Source organism: Mobula hypostoma, chromosome 12, assembly GCF_963921235.1.
Source record: "Mobula hypostoma chromosome 12, sMobHyp1.1, whole genome shotgun sequence".
Taxonomy (NCBI): Eukaryota; Metazoa; Chordata; class Chondrichthyes; order Myliobatiformes; family Myliobatidae; genus Mobula; species Mobula hypostoma.
The window spans coordinates 15,961,116-15,987,687 of record NC_086108.1 but is presented as its reverse complement, the minus strand read 5'-3'; the positions used below and the strand labels follow the sequence as shown (position 1 = coordinate 15,987,687).

The 26,572-nt window shown below is 39.8% G+C and overlaps 1 protein-coding gene across 3 annotated transcripts in view; it reads left to right on the top strand.

Annotated features, from left to right (window-relative positions):
- Positions 1-26,572, top strand: part of LOC134354631 (2-5A-dependent ribonuclease-like) — a 60,424-nt gene that overhangs the window by 25,303 nt on the left and 8,549 nt on the right. For all 3 annotated transcript variants that reach the window (XM_063063664.1, XM_063063663.1, XM_063063665.1), the window contains exons 2-3: positions 16,222-17,889; positions 21,861-22,036. In XM_063063664.1, the coding sequence (XP_062919734.1) occupies positions 16,254-17,889; positions 21,861-22,036 (1,812 nt within the window). In that variant the 5' untranslated portion in view covers positions 16,222-16,253. The remainder of the gene's footprint in view (positions 1-16,221; positions 17,890-21,860; positions 22,037-26,572) is intronic.

The window sequence follows — 26,572 nt, the reverse complement described above, 5'->3', positions numbered from 1 at the left end:
CAGGCTCCACACCTCACTGTACCTGCGGGACTGCTCTGGTGCAGTGATTGAGATGGTACCAGGTGGAACGTCCCTCTACTTGAACTGCGGTGGGTGACGCCTTGGTTACTGTAAAAGGCCCTTCCCTTCTTGGTTCGTTCCACTTTCTTCGAAAAGCTCGCACATAGACCTGATCTCCTGGCTTGATTGGTCCTTCCCTTTGCACGATCTCCGGCTCTTTCCGTTTTTCCTGTGCATAGATAGACTTATGTATCATGGTTAGTTGCTGCATGTATTGTTTTAGTTCTACTTCCAATTGTTCCAAGCTAGGCCCTTTGTATGGTCCTCTCCACTGGGGCACTGGCATGGGCCTTCCGGTTAGCATTTCATGCGGTGTTAGACACCTCACTCGATTAGTTTGCAGGCGGTAACCCATTAACGCTAACGGCAGCGCGTCAATCCAGTTAGTACCCACACAAATTTTATTCAGTTTGGTTTTTGGAGTCCCGTTAATTCTTTTCACCATGCCCTGCGACTGAGGGTGATACACGCATCCAAACCTCTGCTTTATTCTTAGTGCTTGCAATACTAATTTGACCACTTTTTGGATAAATGCTGAACCATTGTCTGAGCTGACTTCTGTAGGTATTCCGAATCTTGGGATCACTTCGTTTGTGAGGAATTTTACCACTGTTCCTGCCCCCTGATCTTTCGAGGGTACCGCTTCTACCCATCTACTGAATCTGTCAGTTACTACTAACATGTATCCTTTCCCTCTTACTGTCCTTATCATGTCTACGTAGTCAAACACTAAACGTTTAAATGGCCCTTCGGGCACGGGTATATGACCTATTGGGGCCGTAATTCCTTTCCGAACATTATTCTGTGCACATACCTTGCACTGCGACAGCACATGGACTACTGAAGCCTGTAAATAAGGCAACCAAAAACCGTCCTTTTTTATTTTCCTTATTACATCCCCCCTTGCACAATGATCCATCCCATGCGCTTCTGAAATCAGGATAGTCAAAACCGTCCTCCGTGCTCCACAGGCCGTCTGGGCTCTGCTTGGCCCCCCTTCGTCTCCACATTGTCTGCTCTGCCAAAGTTGCCTTACCTTGTATTTCAACCAGGTCCTCTACCATAGGTTCCGGCTCCAAACTTACCTGGGGCGCAATGAAGGCCGACATACATCCAGATGCTTTCCGGGCTGCTTCGTCTGCAGCTTGATTTCCCTTAGTTATTACATTGTTTCCTTTTTTATGTGCCTGTCTCTTGTGTTAGAACCGCTGCGACATAGCCTTCCTGCCAGTTGGATACATACAAATGAAAGTCCTTCTCATAGTCAGGCAAAGCTAACGCTGGGGCTGACTGCAATTCCTGTTTAATAGTATTAAACGCTATTTCTGCCTCCTTCATTATTTTCCTTAATGGCATTACAATTTCAGCATATTCCCCAATCCAATCTGAACTGTATCCTGTTAATCCTAAAAACGTCATCATCTGCTTTACTGTCTGGGGTTTAGGAACTTTAGCTATTGCCTCAATTTGACTCGGCGCTATCGCCTTCATTCCCTTGGAGATTACCCTGCCTAGGTATTCTACCTGTTGCTTACAGAATTGCAACTTCTTTTTGGATACCTTATGTCCTTCATACGCCAGTCTTTCTAAAAGTGTTACGGTCTCCTGTTCACACTGCTCCTCACTTTCGGAGCAAATTAACAATACTTTCCAATTGTATACCCTCTAAGTCTGCGTTTAATACTTGATTAAAAATGTGCGGCGAGTGCTTAAATCCTTGCGGCATTCTTGTATAGGTATATTTGTTACCTCTGTATGTAAATGCAAATAAATACTGACACTGATCGGCCAGGGGAATGCTGAAGAAAGCTGAACACAAATCAATCACTGAAAAATAGCTTGATTCTGGAGGAACGTTAGTCAAAGCCGTGTGTGGGTTGGGGACTACAGCTGGCCAGTCCTCCACTACCTCATTTACTGCTCGTAAATCATGTACCAGTCTCCATTTGGATTCGTCCGCTTTTAAGACGGGCAACAGCGGAGTATTACACGGACTATCTATCATCTTAAGTACACCTGCTTCGAGCAACCCCTGTATCGTGGGCACTATTCCCTCCTCTGCTTCTGGTCTTAGAGGGTATTGTGGTCTCCAAGGTGGAACTGCTCCCTTTTTCAGTTTTATTTCTACCGGACTTGCCGTTTTTATTCTCCCTACGTCCGTGTCATGTTGCGACCACAGAATAGATGGTAACCTATCCAGCCTGTTATCTTTTCCCTGACCTTTCTCCTTTTCCAATAGTGACATGTGCAGCTGAGGAATTACTTCGACTTCCTTTATAGTTCCTGTCATATCTATATCTACCAATATTTTAATGTAGTTGTTGTCTCCCGATGCCCATACCTCCTGCATAATTTTCCTCCAAACCATTACGGTTCCAGCGCGTTTTACTAAGGGTCCTAGGTCTCTAGACTGGTATCCTTCATTCACCAGCAACGTTATGTGGGGCACAGCCTCTGGTATTCTATACCATTTCTCCAAAAAGGTATTCAACCTGACTTGTAGGGCTGCCCCTTGCTTTCCAATTATTATAGCTTCTCCTCTTAGGTGCTGCTGGGTACATGGCCCCTCGTGTCATCTCTCCTCTAACTCCTTACTCTGAGTCTCGTCATAAATTACTGTGCAATGTAACTCAGACTTAGGCGCTTCCGCCTTGGGCAATATGGCCTGCATGCCCTTTTTCCATTTTTCCCAGGTTTCCCAGATCTGATCTTCTATGTCTCCTATCCAGAAAACATTAGCTTTCTTGATTTCCAGCACTAGTAACTGAGTATTCGCTCTTTCCACACTCAACCCATTTCTAGTGCATTCTAATATTAATTCTAGTTTTAATAGTGCATCTCTGCCTAGCAAATTAATCGGGGTTCCTTTGGACACTAATACTGGCAGAACTACTCTTTTACTGCCCATCCCCAACCATACTGGAGCTGTATATTGTGTTAACTGTGTTTTCCCCGAGAACCCTACAGTCTAAATAAATTTTCCTGACATGGGAAAGTGAAGAGCATACTATGGCTGTACACAGGTATACATGGCTCCAGTGTCTATCATCATGGGTCTCAATTGCCCTTCTTACATAATCTGAACAATGGGTTCCTTTTCTGCCTCCCTTGTTATCACTGGGTAATGTCCCTTCCCACCTGGGTTCTCTGGGCACCCCTAGCATCTTGCGTAGGGGTTCATGGGTCCACCTGAGCCTGTGGGGGCTGGTTCTTGGCTAACCTGTGGTTCCCTTCTCATCGGTCCCTGTTGGTACGTGACGAGCCATAACCTGAGTGGACAGTCTCTTCTCATATGTCCTGGCTGGTTACACTCGCAGCACAGTCTCTCTGTCTGTCTCTCTCCTTGTCTCCTCACTGGCCCTCTTTGTCCATAACCTCTCTGGCCCCCTCCTTGGGGTTTCCAGTCCTGTCTGGGCTGCTGTTTAAATTTACTCTGTTCATGATAGGGCATTTGTGGGAATGCCCCTCCAAAGGCGTTTATTATTGGTATGGGGTTTCTGGCCCCTGTTTGACAGTGCGACCGGTTCCTCCATACAGTGGTGTTTCATTCATTTCAACGGTTGCACTCAAATCGGGTGCTACTGGCAGCATCTTTTTTCTCGCAAACAACATCTTTTTTTCTTTTTTCCCTTCTCTTTTTCCTTTTTAAGTTCTTCAAGCTGCATTTGCGTTAGCTTTCTTTGCACCTCTTCCTGCTGCTCAATCAGCTTCCGTTTGTCTTTCCGATATTTCTCAACTGCATGAATTACGTGGTCTCTAAATTCTTGTGAGTTCATTGACATCAGTCCAACTACTTCCTCCAATTTAGATTTAACTTGCGGAGGCATTGCTTCCAAAACGGCAGTTCGGAACAGTATGGTCATAAACGAGTTGTCTTCCACTTCTTGCTCAGTCTCCAGTCTCCACCTTTTTAACTGATTTTCTACATAGGCTGCTGGATTCTCAGTGTCCCCCAGCGGATCCCCTTTCAAATCTTTGGGGTCCACTTTAGGTGGGTAAAACTTCCTGAGGGCCTGCCATACCCTCTGCCTCACTTGGTCAAAGCTGGTCCTGTCAGTCATTGGGCTGAACGCATTTAGTAGTCCAGCCGTTTCCATCAACTCTTTTAATTTGGAGGTTCCCATCAACCTTATCAGCAGTGCCTTCAAATCTCCCATATCCAATAACCGTCCCGTAGTTTCTTCTTCAAAGGCTCTAATCCACTTCCCTGCTCCTTCATGTAAGCTAGGCAGGGTGCCTTTCAGCCCTTCCAGGTCCTGGGAGCCCCAAGGAACATACTGTACTTGTCCCGACCCTTTTACTAACAACGGCATCACTTTTTTCCCTTTTCTCCCCATATTCTGATTTTCCTCCTCATCCGACTCCTTATCCCCTTCTGACCTCGTTCTTACTGGCTGCCACACAAATCTCTCCAGGGTTTGCTCTCTCCCTTGTTTTCCTATTTTCTCTTGACTTCTCCTTAGAGTCCTCTCTTTCTGATTCAGGCTAGCATTTGCTTGGGTCCTCGCAAATTCCTCAAACTGTTGTTGGAAACCCAGTGGGAAACCCAGTTTCCGCTGTAATCTCCTATACTCTTTCTCCGCTTCTCTTATCTCCCTTTCCACTCTCTCTTTTTCCCCTTCAAGGAACTCCTCTTCTATCCCCTTTCTACACTCTCTTATACCCTCATACTCATTACTTGACTCTTGCTCTTCTGATAAATCATCTTCTTTTTCAGCCTGTTCAGTGTCGTGTTCCTGTAACAGGAATTCCTCCTGATTTTTCCTCAGCCTCAATTCCTGCAACTCTTTGATACGTTCTCTTATTATCTTACTTTCTCGTTCTACTTTTTTCTTATCTTCCTGCATCTCCTTCCACAGTGCCCCTCTCTCCTCCTCATATTTCCTTCTTTACTTGCTACTGATATTCGTCCTTTCTTTCTCAGTCTTTCCCCTTCCATCCTAAAGAGTTTTAACACTTCTATCTCCTATTTTCTTTTTTCTCCCTTTTTTAGATTTATCTCTTGTTTTATAATTTTTAATCAGCGCCTCCATTTCCTCACATAAACTTACATCAAATGTTCCTTCTTTCGACCACTTCGTGACCAGAATTTTGGTTCTTTTTTCCCATTTTTCTGAAATTTCCGCGTTCTTACCTTGACACACCAGGAATATTCTACTCAATATTTTTACTGCTTATATTTTCCTTTCCCTGTCATATAGTTCTGCCCCTTTTTAAGGTATTCTTGGCGTCTCACACCAAAGTAATACTATTTTCTGTAACCTATTTTCTATCTAGCCTTATGGTTTCTTCTCACCCGCGTCTAAATTATCTACTTAAGCTATCCTTATCTTTTATTCTGTTCTGCCCGTGCAGACCCCTTTCTCAGGCGGTATCCGCAGAACCTTCTTTTTGCACCTCGCCTATTCAGACCCTTAACTTTTCTTAAGGCGGTATTCACGAGGATTTTCTCTTTTCTTTCTTTCCCTGTCTGTTCAGCCCTTCGTCTCGTACGAAGCAGTATCCACAGGGACTTACCAACACCACGTGGAATTTTTCTCACTTAACTTCTTATTACTTTATTCATACTCACCCACCTCACTGCAGTGTTCTTGATTAATCCTCCGAGCCTCCTTTTAACCCTCAATTCTGCCAGATTCTTTGAATCGGAGAGACCCTTCGGCAGTTGTTTCACACTTCTGAGTCCCCGAGGTCTTCCCAAAAACCAACAGAATTTTTAGTCCAAATTGTCGCTAAAAAGCACTTACGTTTGTTTGGGTGCACCCTGAATTCTGTTAGCTCTGTGGAGGTCCCCCAGGGACCAGGAAGCACCCTCAATTTGCCATTTCCTTCTTCCATGGGTCTCTTCCCGATCCTGCCGAATACGCCAGTTTTGTCGTGGTTTCACAAATGACAAGGAAGTGCCGAAGATTCTTCAAGAAATGTTTAAACTTTAATTTGCAAACTAAAGCTGAGACAGACAGTGGACCAGGCTGTGTAGTCTGTCACTGACTGCCCATTTGTCGTTTTCACACAGCATTCTTTATAGCCCCTCTGGGTTACCATACCTCTGTAAGTTTTTTTACTCTAACTAATAAATCAATCACTCTTATCTCTCTTACTTGGCTACATTTGTTTTTCTCGAGGGGTTAAAAGTACACAGGTTTCATTCAATGGTTACATCCCAAATACCATAGTAATCCCACGCACTCAGTAACAGACACTTAATGCATAGTAAAGCCATGGTCAACATCTGAATAAACACCTAATGCGCAATGAAAGCACACTTTAAAATAAACACTTAGAAAACAGAGTTAAAATGTTTTCCAATATGAGCAGCCATTAGCAAGATGAGTTCTAAGGTATCGGAAAAGCCTGAAAGAGCTCGTAAGGGTGTTACACTTAGTGTAAAACTAGACATAATTAAGCGTTTCGATCATGGTGAACCAAGTAAGGACAAAGTGAGTTTGACTTGTGGAAGCTGACGAAGATGATGTTGAAGAGGTTTTGGCATCCCATGCCCAAGAACTGATAGATGAAGAGCTGATGCAATTGGAAGAGGAAAGGATAATCATCGAAACCAAATTCAGTAGCGAAAGTGAAGTCATCCAGGATCTGAACATGAAGCAACTGCGTGAGATTTTCGCTGCAATGATAAAGTACGACTTTAATTTTGAAAGGGTATGTCAGTTTAGGGCATATTTGCAAGATGGTTTGAGTGCTTACAAAGAACTGTGTGATAGAAAAATGCACAAGGCTCAGCAGTCAAGCAAGCCTTCCACATCAGCCACAGCAGATGATGAACCTTGACCTTCGACATCTAGGCAGGCAGACATAGGAGAAGATGAGCTGCCTGCCCTAATGGAAACAGGCGACGACTAGATGACACCCCAGTGTCCCACCACCCCAACCCCCAGGCTGCAGACAGATACCAATTCGCGGAGAATGCAGCGGTAGCCAGGATGCACCCAGCACATCTTTAAGAAAAAAGCCGAAATAAACAAGCTAATTAATTAGGTGCCGCCCGGCACGTAAATGTCGACCCAGATCAGAGGCAATTGCCGATTGTGTCACCTCTGGTCTGGGCCAACAATTACATGCTGGGCGGCACCTAATTAATTAGCATATTTATTTCGGGTTTTTTCTTAAAGATGTGCTGAGTGCGTTCCAGCTACTGCTGGACCCCTGCATTCTTCGCGGATCGGTATTGGTCGGCGGCCCGAAGGGTGGGGTCCCTGCACCACCCAAAATCCGACGACTCAGCCTAACACACCATCATCAGTGTGCTTGGCAAGCTGTCTTCCCCGATTCCGGTAAGTGATACTACACTGTACATACATTATTTCTACTTTATATAGTCTGTGTATTTTTACGTGTTATTTGGTATGATTTGGCAGCTTCATAGCTTAAAGATTACTGGAGAGAGTGTTTTTGCTAACAGCGCTTGCGTGAGATTTTCTGCCGCGAGCACTTGCGTGAGATTTTCACTACGGAGAACAGTACCGGCAATGATTGTGGAGAAGTATTTCTACTTTATATAGGCTGTGTATTTATCATATCATTCCTACTTTTACTTTCTTTTCTTTTCAAATCTTTTTATTGTATATATATATATGTATATATATATATATATATATATATATAGGAAAAATAATGAGTACATCGAAGTAACAACACTTACAATGCCTCAAAAAAAAACCATCATGTTAAAAATTGAAAACAAAATTTTGTAATAACAAAAAAAACCCTACTAAGCAGAAAAGTGAGAAAAAAAAAGAGAACCCATTAGGTGTACAACCCCGGAGCCATGCGTCATACAAAAATAAACATCAAACTGCCAGCAAGAAAAGAAAATATACTAAAAGAATTTACAATTAGATCGTGGAAAAATTATATCAATTAACTCAAATGGTAATAACGAGCAAATGAGCCCCATCTTTTTTCAAAATCAAATAAAGGTTCAAAGGTTCGACCTCTAATTTTCTCCAAACTAAGGCATAGCATCACTTGAGAGAACCATTGTGACAAAGTGGGAGCTGATGCATCCTTCCACTTCAACAAAATGGCCCTCCTAGCTATCAATGTAACAAATGCAATAACATGTTGGTCAGACACAGAAATACCATGAATATTTTGAGGAACTATTCCAAAAAGCACAGTTAATTTATTAGGTTGTAAATTAATTTTAAGTGCTTTAGAAATTGTTGAGAAAACCGACTTCCAGAACTGTTCCAATATAGAACAAGACCAAAACTTATGTGTCGGTGTAGCTATCTCAGTTTTACATCTATCACAATGACTATCAACATTAGGAAAGATTTTATAAAGTCTCTCCTTTGTCAAATGATAACGATGTACAATTTTAAATTGAATCAATGAATGGCTAGCACAAATTGAAGAAGAGTTAACCAACTTCAATATCCGCATCCAATCCTCCGTCATAAAAGTCAAATTAAGTTCCTTTTCCCAATCCTGTTTAATCTTAGACAAAGGACGCTTATCCCATAGTAAAAATTCTTCCAATAGAACCCTTAATCAAAGGATTCATACTCATAATAGTATCTAACAGGTCAGCCTCCAATATGTAAGGGAAATTTCTTAAATATCTTTGTAAAAAATGTCTAACTTGAAAGTATTGCAAAAAGTGTGAATATGAAAGAGAATATTTATCAGTTAATTGTTCAAAAGACATCAATCTATCTTCTTTAAATAAATCCAAAAAAGAATTAATACCTTTATTTTTCCAAAGTAGAAAAATTGGATCACTCAAAGAAGGCTTAAAAAAGTAATTTTGGTAAATTAAACTACAAAGTTTAAATTTTGTAAGATTAAAAGAATTGCGGAACTGGAGCCAAATTTGTAAAGAATACTTAATCACAGGATATAAGTTTAAATTAACAACTTTACCTAATTGCATAGGTAAAGGAGCCCCCAATAACGAAGTTAAATAAAACTGTTTTACAACTTTTAGTTCCAGATCTACCCAAATTGGCCGATCAGTCTTATCAACCCAGTATAACCAAAAAGACATATATCGCAGATTAACAGTCCAATAATATATTCTAAAATTCGGCAAAGCAAGACCTCCATCCTTTTTCAATTATTGTAAATGACATTTACTAATTCTTGGTCTTTTATTATTCCAAATAAAAGATAAAATAATAGAATCAATCCGATCAAAAAACTTCCTAGTCAAAAAAACAGGAATATTCTGAAATAAATATAAAAATTTTGGTAGAATCATCATTTTAACTATATGAATATGACCAACAAGTGAAAATGTAAGTGGACTCCATCTACTAAATAAATACTTCATAGAGTCTACTAAGGGAACAAAATTAGCTTTATAAAGATCCTTATATTTTTTAGTAATTACAATACCTAAATATCTAAAAGAGTCTGAAACTTTAAAAGGAATATTATCATATATAGAAACAGAATCATTTAAAGGAAAATTCACTTTTACTAAAATTAATTTTATATCCTGAAAAACCTCCGAATTCATTAAATAATTTTAACAGGGCAGGAATGGATTCGTCAGGGTTAGATATATAAACCAATAAATCATCAGCATAAAGAGAGACCTTATGCATGGTCTCATTCACAAATATCCCATGGATATTTTTAGCCTCACGAAGAGCAATAGCAAGGGGTTCTAACATTAAATTAAACAACAAAGGACTTAATGGACAACCTTGCCTTGTTCCCCGTGAAAGCAGAAAAAAAGGAGACCTACAATTGTTAGTAACAACAGTAGCAATAGGGGCTTTATATATCATCTTAATCCAATTATTAAAATTAACACCAAAGCCAAATTTCTCTAAAACGTTGAATAAATATTTCCATTCGACTCGGTCGAACGCTTTTTCAGCATCCAAAGATACAACACATTGTGGAATTTTAGAAGAGGATGAATATATAACATTAAGTAGTCTCCGAACATTTGAAAAGGAATAACAACCCTTTATAAAGCCTGTTTGATCTTTACAAATAATTTTACCCAGAATATTCTCCAACCGATTGGCCATTATCTTTGACAAAATCTTAACGTCAACATTCAGTAATGAACTAGGTCTATATGAAGCACAGTCAGTAGGATTTTTATCTTTTTTAAGAATTAAAGAAATAGAGGCCTCATAAAAAGTAGAGGGTAAGTCACCTCTCGCAAAAGAATCCTTAAACATTTCCAACATATACGGAAAGAGCAACTTTCCAATTTTTTTATAAAATTCTACGGGATAACCATCAAGTCCTGGGGACTTACCAGATTGCATTCAAAAAATAGCTTTATGAATTTTGGCTTCAGTAATTTGAGCATCGAGAGTTTTTTGATCCTCAGCTGAGATTTTACGAAAAACAATCTTTCGTGAAAAAGCATTCATTTTAGAGGAATCTAACGGAATGGACATTGAGATTTATATAGCTCAGCATGAAAGTCTTGAAAAATCTTATTAATTTCCTCATATTCCTGAGCTAAGGTACCATCTTTCCTACGAATTTTCATGATTTGCCTTTTGGCTGCAGCCATTTTTAATTGAGATGCAAGCAGTTTATTGTTTTTATCTCCAGACATATAAAATTGGCTCTTTAACTTAAGCAAATAACCTTCAATGGGATGAGTTAATAACCGGTTATATTGTGATTGAAGTTCCACCCTTTGTTTAAATAAATCAGTATTGGGGGAAATTGCATAAATATTATCTAAATCTTTAATTTGTTTTGAAATTCTATCTAATTCTGCTTTAGTTTGTTTTTTAAGTTTAGCTGAATAAGAAATAATCTGACCACGTAAAAATGCTTTAAATGTATCCCATATAACTAATTTAGACATACCCCCTATATCATTAAAAAGAAAAAAATTCCTTTATCTGGGTTTCAATGAAAGTGACAAAGTCAGAGTTTTGCAATAATGTCTGAGACATGCGCCAAGGTGGGCGGGCAAGAGTGACATCATCAAATTCAAAAGATAAACTCAGAGGCGCATGATCAGATATAGCAATATCGTCATATTCGCAAGTTTTAACACTAGGCAAGAAGGGGGGATCGATTATAATATAATCGATCCTCAAATATTTTTTATAAATGTGTGAGAAGAAAGAATATTCTCTATTGTTGGGATGAAGATACCTCCACAAATCAATCAACCCAAAATCAATCAAAAAGGAATTAATAAATGACGCGGATTGATCTGGAAGTCGCTGATTGGTTGAGCTCTTATCAATCATAAGATTTAAACAACAATTAAAATCCCCACCCATTATGAGCATATATTCATTTAAGTCAGGCAGTAAAGCAAATACCTTTTTAAAAAAGGAAGGATCATCTAAGTTAGGACCATACAAATTAACCAGAACAACTTTTCTATTACAGATTGTTCCTTTAACAATTAAAAATCTACCATTAGTATCTGATTCAATATCCTCTTGAATAAATATATTAGGTTTAATGAAAACAGACACGCCTTTTGTTTTACTCTGAGAAGTGGAGTGGAATTGCAAACCATCCTACCATCTAAAAAATCTATTTTGATCTCCCGTCCTGATACGTGTCTCTTGAGCAAAAATTATATCAGGTTGGAATCGGTTAATAATTTTAAAAGTCTTCTTTCGTTTAATAGGATGATTCCAAGCACGTACATTCCAACTTATTATATTAATCCGTTTGAGCGGCATAGTATAATTTCATTCTACTTTATACATGCACAAAGCACATACCAATGCAGGATGATCAAAGATGGCGGCGATGAAGAATACAACCAAATAGAAAACACGCATGCTCCGGGAACCACCGGATGGGAAAAAATTAACTCTAAACCCACCCACCCACACCCGGAAACCCGAAAAAGGCAAGCGATCTACGATAGAATTCAAAGCTGCTGACTGCTCTGTCTGTGTTTTCTTTCCCTTCCCCCAGTTAGTAAAAAAGTAGAGTGACCTTGTGAGAAAGACAATAAAGTCTCAGGAAAAAAAGGTATTTACATTCCATCGGCTGATAAACAAGAAATAACCAAAATAATATTATCTCTTAGAGAGAAAAACCAGCGCCATGTTTAAGTTTAATATTAATTCCCTAAAAAAGCTTTAAATTCAGTTATAAAATGTTATAATAGAACAGAAAAATATATAAAAAGCCCAATTAGTAGGAAAAACTACCAATTGGCTACGAAGTATTAAATTAAAGGAACAAATCGCCTTATCTTCTTCCCTCAGTCATAAAATGTCCAGAGATCATTTGAGCAGAGACACTTAAACCATAAATCTTTCCAAAGGAAAACCAATAAAAAGCAAGTTTCCGTGTTCTTTAATTAGACTGTCGATGAAATATACAAGTGACCTTCATAAATCTTTCCAAAATGCGAATAATATAGAAATAGCCAAACAGCCTTTCAGATGGATCATTCAACAGCGGTGTCGGTCACAGCGGCAGGCAAAGCCTGAACAAAATCCAGTGCAGCTTTTGGATCAAAAAAAGTACGAGGAGGAGAATTTTAATTTTAAGTTTTGTCGGATACCTCAGAGACGGGAAAAGATTCTTATCATATGCTTGTTTCATTACCAGGGCAAATTTTGATCTTTGTTCCATTATCTCTCTTGGATAATCTTCATAGAAGCGGAGCTCAGATTCCATAAATCTAAAAACTCTCTGTTTTCTTGCTTGTCGTATTATTTGATCTTTAATTTTAAAGTGATGAAAGCAAACCAGAACAGATCTTGGTTTACTAGAGTCCTTCAATTTCGAGATAAACGCCCTGTGTGCCCTTTCAGGCGGCTTTGATAGAATGGTAGGAAATAAAGTGTGGAAAAGCTTACAGCCGTTAGATCTGCATCTTCAGCTCCTTCCTGCACCCCAACAATTCTTATATTCCTTCGTCGAGACCTAGTTTCCAGGTCTATAATCTTATTCTGATATCTTTCCAAACGAGTTGTAGCTTCAGACAGCTTTTGCTTAGTTATCTTCAATTCCTCTTCGTGTGAAATAACTTGAGTTTCCAGGTCTTTAAGTTTTCCCCGAAATGACTTCATTTCATTACTATTCTTTTCCAGTTGGTCTTTAATTGATCCATCTGATCCTTAATTGAATTCAGTGTCCGAACGATATCTTCAGCCCACGATGGCATTTCATCAGATCTTTCCTTTTGCAGCTTTCCTTTCCTATTACCTTTATCAGGTAAATTCTTCCCACTTCTTGTAGACATAGACATATTGATCACCCTCAAGAATCAACAAGTAAAAATTTTAAATTCAAAGCTTAAACTAGGGGGAAAGAAAGAAAACTAAGAGCAGCAGAAAAATACTGCTACTCCATTAGCAGACAGGGACGGTCCTCCTGCTTTTTCTATATGTTACTGTTATTTTAGGTTTTATGTATTATTTGGCATGATTTGGTAGGTTATTTTTGGGTTTGCGAACGCTCACAAAATTTTCCCATATAAATAAATGGTAATTGCTTCTTCACTTTACGACATTCCGGCTTACGAACCGTTTCATAGGAATGCTGTACCTTCGGATGGCGGGTGAAACCTGTAGTGTTTTATAATGATAGCCCAGATCTCTATTTTAATAACAAAATATAGTGGGAGTGTGGAATGAGCTGCCAGGTGAAGTGATAAATGCGGGCTCACTTTTAACATTTAAGAAGAACTTGGACAGGTACATGGATGAGAGGTGTATGGAGGGATATGGTCCAGGTGCAGGTCAGTGGGACTAGGCAGAAAAATGGTTCGGCACAGCCAAGAAGGGCCAAGAGGCCCGTTTCTGTGCTGTAATGTTCTGTGGTTCCTAGACAGTTCTGCAGTTCTGCAAATTTCTGATCTTTGACCTAATTCCATTTTTTTTTTGTCTTTCCTCACTAACTGTTGCCAGATCAAGTAAAAACCTAGCACCATAACTAGGAGTGATGTTTTCAGACTCTCATATGTTCACATTTACTTTCATTTTCTCTTTGTAGTTCCAATCCAACCCAGGTTACTTCTTTCTCTATGAATGCACACTTACTTCTTTTTGAGTTTTACACTTGATTTCTGTAGTAACCTGAATGCATCTAACTTTCAAAGATTTTTGTCTTTGGTACTTTTCTTTGGAACAGGGGAGGCTGAGAGGAGACTTAAATGAGGTGTATAAAAATATGAGTGACCTGGATGGAGTAAATTGGGAAGACCTGTTTACGTTAGAGGAGTGGGAGTGGGAGTTAGAGGACTTAGGTAGTTCAACGGGAGGGATAAGGAGATGTTCTCCAACCCAGAGTCTGGTGGAGAATAGAACCAGGGTGAATTGGTGCTGGAGGTAAGGTTGCTGGAGGCAGAAACTCCCAACCCATATCGTACTAGCAGTGGGAGAATTGTGATCTGCAGGGTTACTGACTTAGTCCTGAAAGGGAAATTAAGCTTGCCTTCAAACAACACAAATGCGATAAGCCAAGCAGTCTTCTTCTGTGTCATATATTTGTCCCTTACATCGTCTTTAAACTTCCTTGTTATAACCTGAAATGCATGTCCTCTGGTATCTGTCATTTCTATCCTGGAGAACAGATACAGTACTGACTATCTATCCTATCTATGCCTCGCAATTAAAAAAAAACTTAATCAAGTCTTCCTTGACAGCTTAAGAAGAGAAATGCAAGTTTGTCCAAACTGTTCTAATATCTCGTATCTCAAACACAGGAACATTGAGTTGCCTGTCCTGAATCTGATGTTTCTGTACTGGGAAGAACATAATTATTCCATTGGCTGCTCTAGGCTCTTGTTTATCCTTTTAAGACTCTTGTTTTACCTATAATACTCCTAGTGTTGAAATAAGCACATTTTAGCCTATCAGTCACACTGTTTATTAACCTGTTCCTTTCTATCTTCCTTTCAGTTTTACTTGTGAGACCATCATCAACTTGTTGCCCTGCTGTTGTAGTTCCCATCCTCCTGCTATATCCTCCTAGGATATCAGTTTCCTTGCAGTTCAGATACAAACTATCTTGCTTGTGCACATCCCACTTGCCTTGGAAGGGAGCCCAGTGATCCACAGATCTAGGGCTTTCCTTCCTTAGCCATGTATTGAACTGCATTATGTATTATTTCTCAGCTCGCTAGCACTTGAGATTCCAACCCTGCTTTTTATCTTTCTACATAGCTTTCTAAATTCATTTTGCAAGACCACATCTCTGCTCCTGCCTATATCATTGGTAACCATATGGACAATGATCTGTTCACCTCAGAATGTCCCGTATCTCCTGTGAGACTTCCTTGACCCTATGCCCTTTACTACCAAATCACCTGTTACTATCAGTCTGCTTGACTTCACCTTTTTTACATCAGAGCTGGGCACAGTGCTACTGACTCAGCTACTAGTGCTAGCCTCTGAAAGGCCACCCACCCTCAACAATATGCAAAGGGATATACCTGTTAGTGAGGAGAATGGCCACAAGGGAACTCTGTTCTGTCTGCTTACTTCCTCTACTTTGCTTCTCCTGGTGGCCACTCACCTTCTGTTTTCAGCACCTGAGGTGTGTCCACCTCACAATGATATCATTTATGACATCCTTAGAATCCCAGATGATCTGGAGTACATCCAACTCCAGCTCCAGTTCTAATTCCTTCACCCAGTGTGTCAGGAGCTGCAGCTGGGTGCACCTTTCACAAATGTAGTCACCACAGAGACCATAAGGTTCCTTGACTTTTCACATCTCACAGGAGGACCATTCCACTGCCCAGACTGCCATTTTATCTGCACTGTCAAAGGCTGTGGATTGACAGGAAAATAAAAACCTTACCTGATTATTGTCTGCTCTTCACTAAAGCCTCTCTAGCAAAAGCCTTAGCTCACCACTCTTACACTGGCCCACTCTCACAATGGCCATTCTTTTTCCTGATCCTATAGTATCTTCTTTTTATTGGCAAAGTATGTAGCAACTCACCCAATCAGAAACTACTTTATAAAGGTGCTGGCTGTTCTGCTCTGCTGTCCTGTCTGCTGCGACTTTAAAGAGATAATCCCTTAAATACGATAAAATAAGCAAATTATATCCATTATAAAGCAGATTGTGCGCAGTTGCAAATGGCATGATTTTATCGCTAATGTTTTCACCTCACAGGACCCTTTAAAGGTCCCTCAAATGTTCAGAGGATTGGGAATGATATCTTGAAACCAGTTTGCTATGATACTATAATCACCAATGTGTTATTTTCTTACTCAGGAAAGAGATTCAGCTGCAGCAATCGAAGAAAAATGTCAGATCCAGAAGCACTTGGTGAGAAACTTCGAGACCTTTGTAATTCTTCAACTTCAGATCCCTCAGAAGTGGAGCAATTAATTGCAAGGGGAGCATCGGTTGATTTTAATCCTGATGACAAAGGAACCCCTCTATTTTTAGCTGCAGGTAAAGGTAATGAGCAGGTTGTTGAGTTGCTCTTGAAGAACAAAGCTAACATTAACTATAGGACTGAGGATTATGGTTGGTCACCTCTCCATACCGCCATACAATCAAATCATGAAAAGGTTGTTCACTTATTGTTGGAGCATGGCGCAGATCCACATCTCAGGAGGAAGAATGGAGCAACGCCTTTCATTACTGCTGTGATATATAGTGAAGTGAGTTTGCTCGAAGTGTTTCTATCATTTGGAGCAGATGTCAATGATGCAGATGCCAATGGCTTTACTGCCTTCATGGAAGCAGCAGAACATGACAGAGAGGATGCCTTGCGTTTCCTGTTTAGTTGCAAAGCTGATGTGAACAAGCGCAGGGAAGTGCCAGACACCAAAGCAAATGTGGGCAGGGGTGGAAAGACAGCACTCATCAGTGCTGTAGAGAAAGGTCATGAAAATATTGTTAACATCTTGTTAGATGAAATGCATGCAGATGTTAATGTGCAAGACAACCTTGGCAGAACAGCTTTAATTTTTGCCTTAAAGGAAAACAGACGGACAATTGTGGAAACCCTGTTGAATCATGGGGCCAGTGTAAACTCCATAGACAATAATAAAGAAACACCTTTGAGCACCGCTTTGAAAAATAAGAGGTTAGATAGTGATGTGGTGGAAATGCTGCTGAAGCATGAATCGCATGTGAATGTTCCAGACCAAGATGGGAAAACACCCCTGATTCTTGCAATATCAAACAGTTTCACAAAGGTGGCTAAACTGCTGCTGGAGACTTACAGTATTGACATCAATGCACGAGACAAATCAGGGTGGACGGCTCTCCTGGCAGCAGTGGACAGCAAAAATACTGAGTTGACAAAAAAGTTGTGTGAGAAGGGAGTGGATGTGCACTCCAGTGACAATACAGGGACTACACCAATAATGTTGGCCAGAAGACGGTATAAAAAAGAAATAATAAAAATATTGAATTCGTATGGCTCAGAGAATATTAATCAAAATGTACAAGTTTCTTCAACTTGGAAGAAGTGCAGTAAACATTGGCATGGAAAACTGGAGAAATTGCAGAAAGTTGACTGTTCCCCAATTGGGAAGCTGAAACTGTCCCGGATTGAGGATTATAAGATTACTAGGGAAAACAAGACTGAAGTTTACCTTGGTTTCCATAACAGAGATACTGAGGTGGCAGTGAAATGCCACAAGAGGAACAGCGAAGAAGCCTTAAAGGAAAGCCAATGCCTCAATGAGCCAAAGATCAAAGCAAGCAGTCTGTTTGTTAAACTGGTGTCTTCTGAATATGATGATTATTGTGACTACCTGTGCCTGAATCTCTGTGAGTGTAATCTAGAAGAATATGTGCAGAAGGAGCCTAAAGAATGTCAGTCAGGAGCCCCAGACATTATGAAGCAGTTGATTGAGGGTCTTCAGATTTTGCACAGTGTCAAGATTGCACATCGGGATTTGCATCCAACAAATATCCTCAGAGGTAACGAGTTATACCTTTTAGATATTTAAATCAGAATCAACGCTGCGCTTACCCAATTAAATGTTCTTTTACTGTGATACCACACAAGGCCCAGGCAAAATGGAAGTGGATGAGTCAGTTCTATCAGAGTTCCCTTAAATGACTGGGACTGACTTTATGGATATCTCTTGTATCCTACAACTATCCCCCACTCCACTTTTCTGGAGAAATATACTTGCTTTTATTGGCTGTCATTGCTGTAGATTTGGTCACAAGCTTTGTTTGTTGTGGTTCATAGTGATCTATAAATCGTCTCTGTTCAGTGGAGTTAGTTTGTAAACCATTTACAACATCAAGGATACCAGCCTACACTCACACAGCAGCTTAATAGAACAACATGGCCAAGGAGATGTGCATGCATATCATGAAACAACAGTTGATGCAAAGCTACCTGAGGAAACATGAGCCACGTCACCAATGATGGCCAACCAGATCAGGGGAAGATCAAAAGATTAAAACAGAACATGGTACAGTAGGGCACCTGGAAAGCTATTTGGCCATGATGCTGTGCTGATCTTGATGACAATTTATACCAAATGTCCTTTATCCGTGTCTCAATTGTATCTCCCCATTCCCTTCATAGTCACGTGTCTATCTAAAACCCCTTTAAACTCCACCAAACTGCATCCTTCCTCTACTAGCCCTGGCAACCTATTGCAGACACCTACCACTCTGCATAAAAATCTTGCCCATCATATCACCTTTCAGCTACACCCTCTAACCTTAAAAACATATCCTCTGGCATTTGGTATTTCTAACCTAAGGGAAAAGATTTTGACTGTTTAACCTATCTATGATTCACATAGTTTTCAAATTGTCTATCAGGTCTCCCCACAGCCTCCAGTTCTGTAGGGAGAATAACCTAAGTTTATCCAATCTTTCCTTATAATTGGTATCCGTTAGTCCAAGCAGCATCCTGGTGAACCTCTTCTGTACTGTTTCCAGTCTCCACATCCCTTATAATGGGGCAATCAAAACTGCACAAGTGTGGTCTGACTGAAGTTTTATATAGCTGCAGCATGGCTTCTTATTTACCTCCCCTGTCAATGAAGGCAAGAATACCATACGCCTTCTTTAACGCCTTTGGAAATGGAAATGAACTGGAGGAAGGTATAAAGGGGGATGTCAGAGGCAAGTTCTTTACTTGGAGAGTGGAACACCCTGCCAGCGGTGGTGGTAGAGGCAGATAAATTAGGGATATTTAAGACACTCAGATAGACACATAGATGATGGAAAAATGGAGGGTTTTATAGAAGGGAAGGGTTAGATTGATCTAAGAGTAGGTTAAAAGGTTGGCGCAAAATTGTAAGCCAGTTGCTCACTGTTCATACAGATCAAATCATACACAATGCATTCAAGTAGAATAACAGAGCAATAACAGAATGCAGAATAAAGTGTAACACCTATAGAGAAAGTGCAGGGCAGTTATACAAAAAGGTGCAAGATTGATTGTGGTCAAGAGTTCATCTTATCATACTAGAGAATTTTTCGATAGTTATATAACAGCAGGGTTGAAGTAGTCCTTGAGAATGGATATCCATGCTTTCAGGCTTTTTATCTTCTGCCAAAGGGAGAGAGGAGATTAGAAATGTTTAGGTGGGTGGGGTCTTTGACTTTGTTGGCAGATTTTATCGAGACAGCATGAAGTATAGACAGAGTCCATAGACAGGAAGGTGATTTCTGTGATGTGCTGAGCTTTGTCCATAAATCACTGCAGTCACAAGCAGAGCTGTTACCGTGATGCATCTGGATCCTATGGTGGCATCGATTAAAAATTGATGAGGTTGACAGGGATGTGCCAAATTTCTTTCGCATCCTGAAGAACCAGAGGCATTGGTGAGCTTTCTTGGCCATGGCATCTACAGACCAGGCTATTGATGATGTTCACCCCTAGGAACTTTAAGCTCTCAACTCTCTCTACCTCAGCACCATTGATGGAGAGAAAACTATGTGCACTGAGCCCTTCCTGAAGTCAGTGACCAGCTCTGTGTTTTGCTGACATTGAGGGGAAAGGTTGTTGTGACACCATGTCAGTAATCTATGTCCTTCCTGTATTCTGACTCATCATTATTTGAGATGTGACTCACTACGGTAGTATTATCCTCAAACTTGTAGACAGAGTCAGAACAGAATCTGGCCACACAGTCGAGTGTACAGGGAGTAGAGTAGGGAGCTGAAGACTCATCCTTGTGGAACAACAATGTTTAGAATAATTGTGGCAGACATGTTGCTGCCTTTTGTGGTCTATTTGTCACAAAGTCAAGGATACAGTTGCCGAGGGATGTGTTGACTCCCAGCTTGGTGATGCATTTGCTTGTAATTAGTATTGAAGGTGGAGTTGTAGTTAATAAATTATGAATTATAGTCACCAGACAAATACCTTATCCGTTTATCTGCTTTCAGTGAATTATGGACATGGGCTCCAAGATCCCTCTATAACTTTAGTGCTATTAAAGGGCCTTTGTTAGGGGTTTGAAATTAGTGGAACACCAAGTATCGCAGAGGGTTGCAGGGCTAGAAGTTACAGACTGATAGAGGAGTTTAAGAAGGTAGAAGAGAGTCTAGGGGTAGATTTGTAATCAATGATGAAAATATTAAATGAACGGGAGTCTAGAAAACACCAAGGTGATGGCAAAAGGTGATTTTGTCAGATTTAGATTGTAGATAATGAAAAGTGTTGGTAAGTGAAGTGAGACATGATATTTATATGTTGATTTTCTGGTTAATGATGACCTCTAGGATTTTGATAGTAAGGGACAACTATTAAATGTCAAGGAAGGGTCTCCTTTGTTTGTCTGATGTGAATGTTACGTAACACTTATCAGCCCACACCTGAATGTTGTTTAGGTCTTGCTGAATGCAAATGTGGGCTGCTTCATTTACTGAAGAGATGTGGGATATGACCAAAGAAAAAAAAGTGGAGTCACTTAACACTTTGGTGCAAGGCTGTTTATTAGGTGCATCAAACTTACGAATCTTAGTGAAAATAGTCGAAAGAAAAATGCCAATATTTACAAAACAATATCTACAAGAAAACACAATAATTACTCTGTGCTGTGACCTCCTGGCAGCCCCGATCTCTTTCTCTTGCTGAGGGCACCAGGACATACCAACTTTAATTACCAGCAAAGTTAACTTAAGACTACACATGAATTAAAGTATGATGCACTCAACAATCATATTACAAAATAAACAGAATTATCTATATAAATACAGTATGCAAGCGACATTAACAGACTTACATCTCTCTAATACTAAAGGAATGGAATATATCACTCTGTATGGAGGGAAAGGCACCATAAAGCCAACCTGTGCACATTGTCTTGGTTTAGGTCCCATTAGTACTCAACACAATCACACACTTATGGTTAAGTACACATAAAGAATGAAATTAAATCAAATTTCAGTGTCTGATTCTGATGTATGTAGCAATGTGAAGAGAGAACAGTGGGTTACTTATGAGAATGTACCAGGGAAGATATTGAAGTGTGTACACTCTCCGCAACGACAGCAGAATGACAAGGAAATGTTTGTGTGTGAGTGAATATGCATTGGAAGGAGTATGCTTACCAAGTGCTTCCATGACAAGAGCGTCACTTTAATACTTAGTTCCTCTCCAATTCTAGTCTTTGTCCTCAGCTTGTTCCTCTTCTACCTTTTATTCTTTACCCACACCCTTGTTATTTTGATCTTTTCCCTCTTCCCTTCTTTCAAAACTTCTTTTAACTTCAACATTTTCCAGTTCTGAAGAAAAGTCATTGATTGAAAACATTAGCTCTCTCTCCCTCTTGTCATTATTGATGCATTTATAGATTTTACTGGATAATTAATGTGAACTTCTTAGATCTGCAAAACATTGTGTTTAAGCTGATTTCACTTTTGCATGTATCCAGTCAAAATATTGAGAAATTAAACAGTTTGATTTTCCACAGATGTTGAAAACCGTGTTCTCCTGGCAGATTTCGACAAGAGTGTGTGTCTTGCTAACAATTCACCTGTAAAGTTATCATCACAAGGGACCTGGGAGGCTTCAGAAATCCTTCAGAAAATGAAACAAGCGTCAGATTCAACTTTTGAACCAAGTGATCTCTTCACAGCAGATCTGCAGGTCCACTTCTTTCTCTCTGTCAGCTAGGTGATTTCCATATCATAGTGTGCAGCTGGGGCTGGGAAGAGCGAAAGCGAACCCCAATCTATCAAGCAGTGGTGCCTAAGTTAGGTTGTACCATCGACTTGAAACATCTACTTTGTTTCTGTCTCTACAGATACTGCCTGACCTGCTGTGTGTCTCTGTTTCTATTTTAGGTTAGATGATGCCAAGGAGGTTGGAAACAATGAGCATGTAGATTGCGTGAGGAGCTGACGAACCAGTCTACTTAGTGGTAGGGCAACAAGGAACAGAGGCAAACAGAAAAGGGGAGGAAAACATTGACTAATATAGAAGGAGGATGGTGTTCTGTATTTCATTTGGGTATCTACTGATATGAATGTTATACCGTGTTAAGGTGACATGTCCTCTTGTTTATTTATTAAACATAGTTATGTTCTATTGAGAGAATAGCCCAGTGACTAGATGGATGAGCTGACTGACCAAGACAGTCATACAAACCCATAGGGTTATAGATTCTTCTCTTGAATTCCATTGAACTAGCTGGTCTCTGCAAACACTGCTGATGGTTGCTCATTGAATTTGGCATCAAAATAACTGAGTGACTTAAATATGTTTGTTATTTTGTTGTTATTCTGTGCAGATTTATGTCAATTATTTTGTAAACCTACATAAACTGTGCCATGTGTGCATTCAGTGTGCACATACTTTTGTCACAGGAAAAAAAATTGCACAACATAAGATTTTTGCGCACACTGACTACTAAGAATTAGAGGGAACATTGATAGGCTTTTCAATATTCAGTAGGCTTCAATGAGATTCTCCCCCCCCCCCAATTCTTCTAAACTCCATGAGTACAAGCTCAGAGCCATCGAATGTTCTTCATATATTAACCCTTTCATTCTTGGGATCATCCTTGTAAACCTCCTCTGGACTCTCTCCAATGCCAGTACATCTCTCTTTAGATAAGGAGTCCAAAACTGCTCAGAATACTCTAAATGTGATCTGATCAATGCCTTATAAAGTCTCATCATTACATCCTTGCTTTTATACTCCTCTCAAAATGAACTCTAATATTGAATTTGCCTTCCTTAACTGCAAGTTAACCTTTAGTGAATCTTGCACTAGAACTCCCAAGTTCTCCAACTTCCTCCAATTTTTGAAAATTTCCCCCCTTTAAACAATAGACTATGCCTTTATTCTTTCTACCAAAGTGTATAACCATACATTTCTCAATGTTATTTCCTTACTTTTATTATTTGCACAATTGTTATTTTGCTCTGCACGTTGGGTGTTTGATGGTCTTTTCTTAATGGGTTCTATTGGGTCTCTTTGTTTTGAGGCCACCTGTAAGGAAACAAACCTTGATAATACAACAAACCTTGTTGTACAAACTTTGATAATAAATGTACTTTGAACTTTCTCTACACTGTATTCCATCTGCCAGTATTATGTCCATTCTCCTAATCTGTTCAGGTCCTTCTGCAGAATCATTGCTTCATCAACACTACCCGCTCCTCTACCTACCTTTTGTGTCATCTACAAACTTGGCCATGAAGCCATCAGTGTCATCATCCAGATCAATGACATGAAAAGAATTGGTCTCAACACTGACTCCTGCAGAAGACCACTAGTCATTGGCAGTCAACTAGAAAATGCTCCCTTTATTCCCACTCTTTGCCTCCTGCCAGTCAACCAACCTTCTGTCCATGCTAGTATCTTTCTGTAATACCAAGGACTCCTTTCTTGTTTAGCATTCTCATGTGTGGCACCTTGTCAAAGGCCTTTTGGAAATCCAAGTAAACAACATACACTGACCCTCCTTTGTCTATCCTGCCTGCTACTTCCTCAAAGAACTCCAACAAATTTGACAGGCAAGATTTCCCCTTAAGAAAATCATGCCGATTTTAGCCAATTTTATCAAGTAGTGTATCTCCAAGTACCCCGAAACCTTATCCTTAACAATGGACTCCATCATCTTATCAAAAACACAGTCAGACTAACTGGCCTATAATTTCCGGTCTACCTCCCTTAAAGATTGGAGTGACATTTGCTATTTTCCAGTCCTCCGGAACTATTCCACAATCTAGTGATTCTTGAAAGATCACCATTAATGTCTCCACAACCTCTTCAATCAGCACTTTCAGAACCCTCAGGTGTAGCTTATCTGGTCTAGGTAACTTATCTACCTTCAGACCTTTCAGCTTCCCAAGAACCTTCTCTATAGTAATAGCTGCTACACTTAACTCTGTTCCCTGACTCTCCCAAATTTCTGGCACTGTGAAGACTGACACAAAATACTTGTTCAGTTTATCTGGCATATCTTTGTTCCCCATCAGTACCTCTCCAACGTCATTTTCCAGAGGTCCAATATCCCCTCTTACCACTATTTTACTCATTACATACTGAAAAAAACATCTAGTATTCTCTTTTATAATATTGGCTAGCTTATCTTCATAGTTCATCTTTTCTCCCCTTGTTTTTAGTTGCCTTCTGTTGGTTTTTAAAAGCTTCCAAACTGCCCACTAAATGTTACTATATTATATGCATATTCTTTTGCTTTTATGCTGTCTTTGACATCCCTTGTCAGCCACGGTTGCTTCATCCTCTCTTTAGAATACTCCTTGTTAGAATTATGGAGCACTACAGTATGGAATTCTTTTTTGGGATAAACTGAGCTTCAAATCTTCCAAATTACCCCCAGAAATTCCAGCCACTGCTGCTCAAACATCATCCCTCCCTTCCAATCATATTTGGCTCAGTCCTCTCTCATGCCTCTGTAGTTACCTCTAATCCACTGTAATACTGATACATCTGACTTTATCTTCTCCCTCTCAAACTGCAGGGTGAATTCTATCATATTATGATCACTGTCTCCTAAGGGTCCTTTACCTTAAGCTCCCTAACCAAATTTGGTTCATTACACAACACCCAAGCCAGAATTGCCTGTCTCCTAATGGGCTCATCTGCAAGCTGCTCCAAAAAGCCATCTTGTAGGTATTCTACAAATTCTCTCCCTTGGGATCCAGCACCAACCTGATTTTCCCAATCTACTTGGATATTGAAATCCCCCATAACTGTCACAACATTGCCCTTTTTACATGCCTTGTCTATCTCCCATTGTAAGTTGTATCCCACATCTTGGCTACCATTCAGAGGCCTATACCCAAGCAGTTTCTTAACTCTACCCACAAGGTTCTGCATCTTCCTAACCAATGTCAGCTCTTTCTAAGGATTTGATTTCATTTCTGATCTATAGAGCCATCCCATCTCTTCTACCTACCAGCCTGTCTTTTGATACAATATATATCCTTGGATATTTAGCTTCCAACTGTAGCCTTCTTTCAACCACGAATCAGTGATGCCAAAACATCATACCTGCCACTTTCTAGCTGTGCTATAAGCTCATCTACATTATTTTGCATGCTGCGTGCATTCTGTATACAACACCCAACGTCTCAGTTTTGTCTCCATGTTGCCTGAAGTTAAATTCTTATTCCATTCTAAATGTTCTCTCTTCTACTTTATTCTGGAGACTATAGTTACAAATTCTGCACTCTCGCTCACTTTTACTTTATCCATCCCTTCCCAAGGTGTGAATCCATCTTCCTACTACTTTAGTTAGCTATTTAGCAATTTGATGGGCTGTCTACAGTTGCTCACCATCTGATAAAGGAGGCAGAGACTGTGGAGGAGAAAGAATTGTCACTAATTAAGACACAATTACAAGTTGGTAACAAATGTGATGTACAGTTCAGTTGGCTGTAATCCAACATGGAGAGCAGTTGAAGGACGTGGAGAGCAGATGAGTGAAGGGCCAGTGATCAGTTTTTCAACATCTTGCAGAATTTCAAAGTAGCTTTAACAACAGGTCTGCTAAGTGAAAGTTAGGCCAATTACTCCATTATTCCTTGAGTTATGAGAGCATTGGGAAATGGACTGAAATTCACATGAAACTGTATATTTTTACTTATTTATAAAATTTAAACTGAACCAACTGCAATTAATCTAATCTCTCAGGCATCTTTCCTGTTTCATTTCCCAGCAGAGGAAGAAATATCCCTGAGAGAATCTGTAAGATTAATAGAGAAAAAAAAAAGGGAGTTTTATTCTTCCAGTACGTTCCCACAGGACCACACCATCTTTGACAAGAAACAGGGTAGCAACAGGAATTTCTGATCCAGAAGGCTGAACGGCCCATTTAATAGAATAATAAAGTGTGAGTCTGGACTGGTAATTGGAGTAACAAGGTTGATGTGAATTATTTTAGATAATGAAATTATGGAACGACTAATCAGAAAAGGAGATAATAGTGGAATTCATAATAGCTTTTAAACAATTGAAAAAATAACATGGATAAGAATGGAAATCTTGCACAGATGTGAACAAGGTAGCTTCTTGTATACAATTTCTATCATTATATAAAACTTAGAAGATGACTGGTGCAATCTAAAACAGGGTATATTTGAGGTACAGGGTTATGTTAAGTTTCTGGACCACTGCTCCAGGGATAGGAGCATTTGAATCCCGCCATGT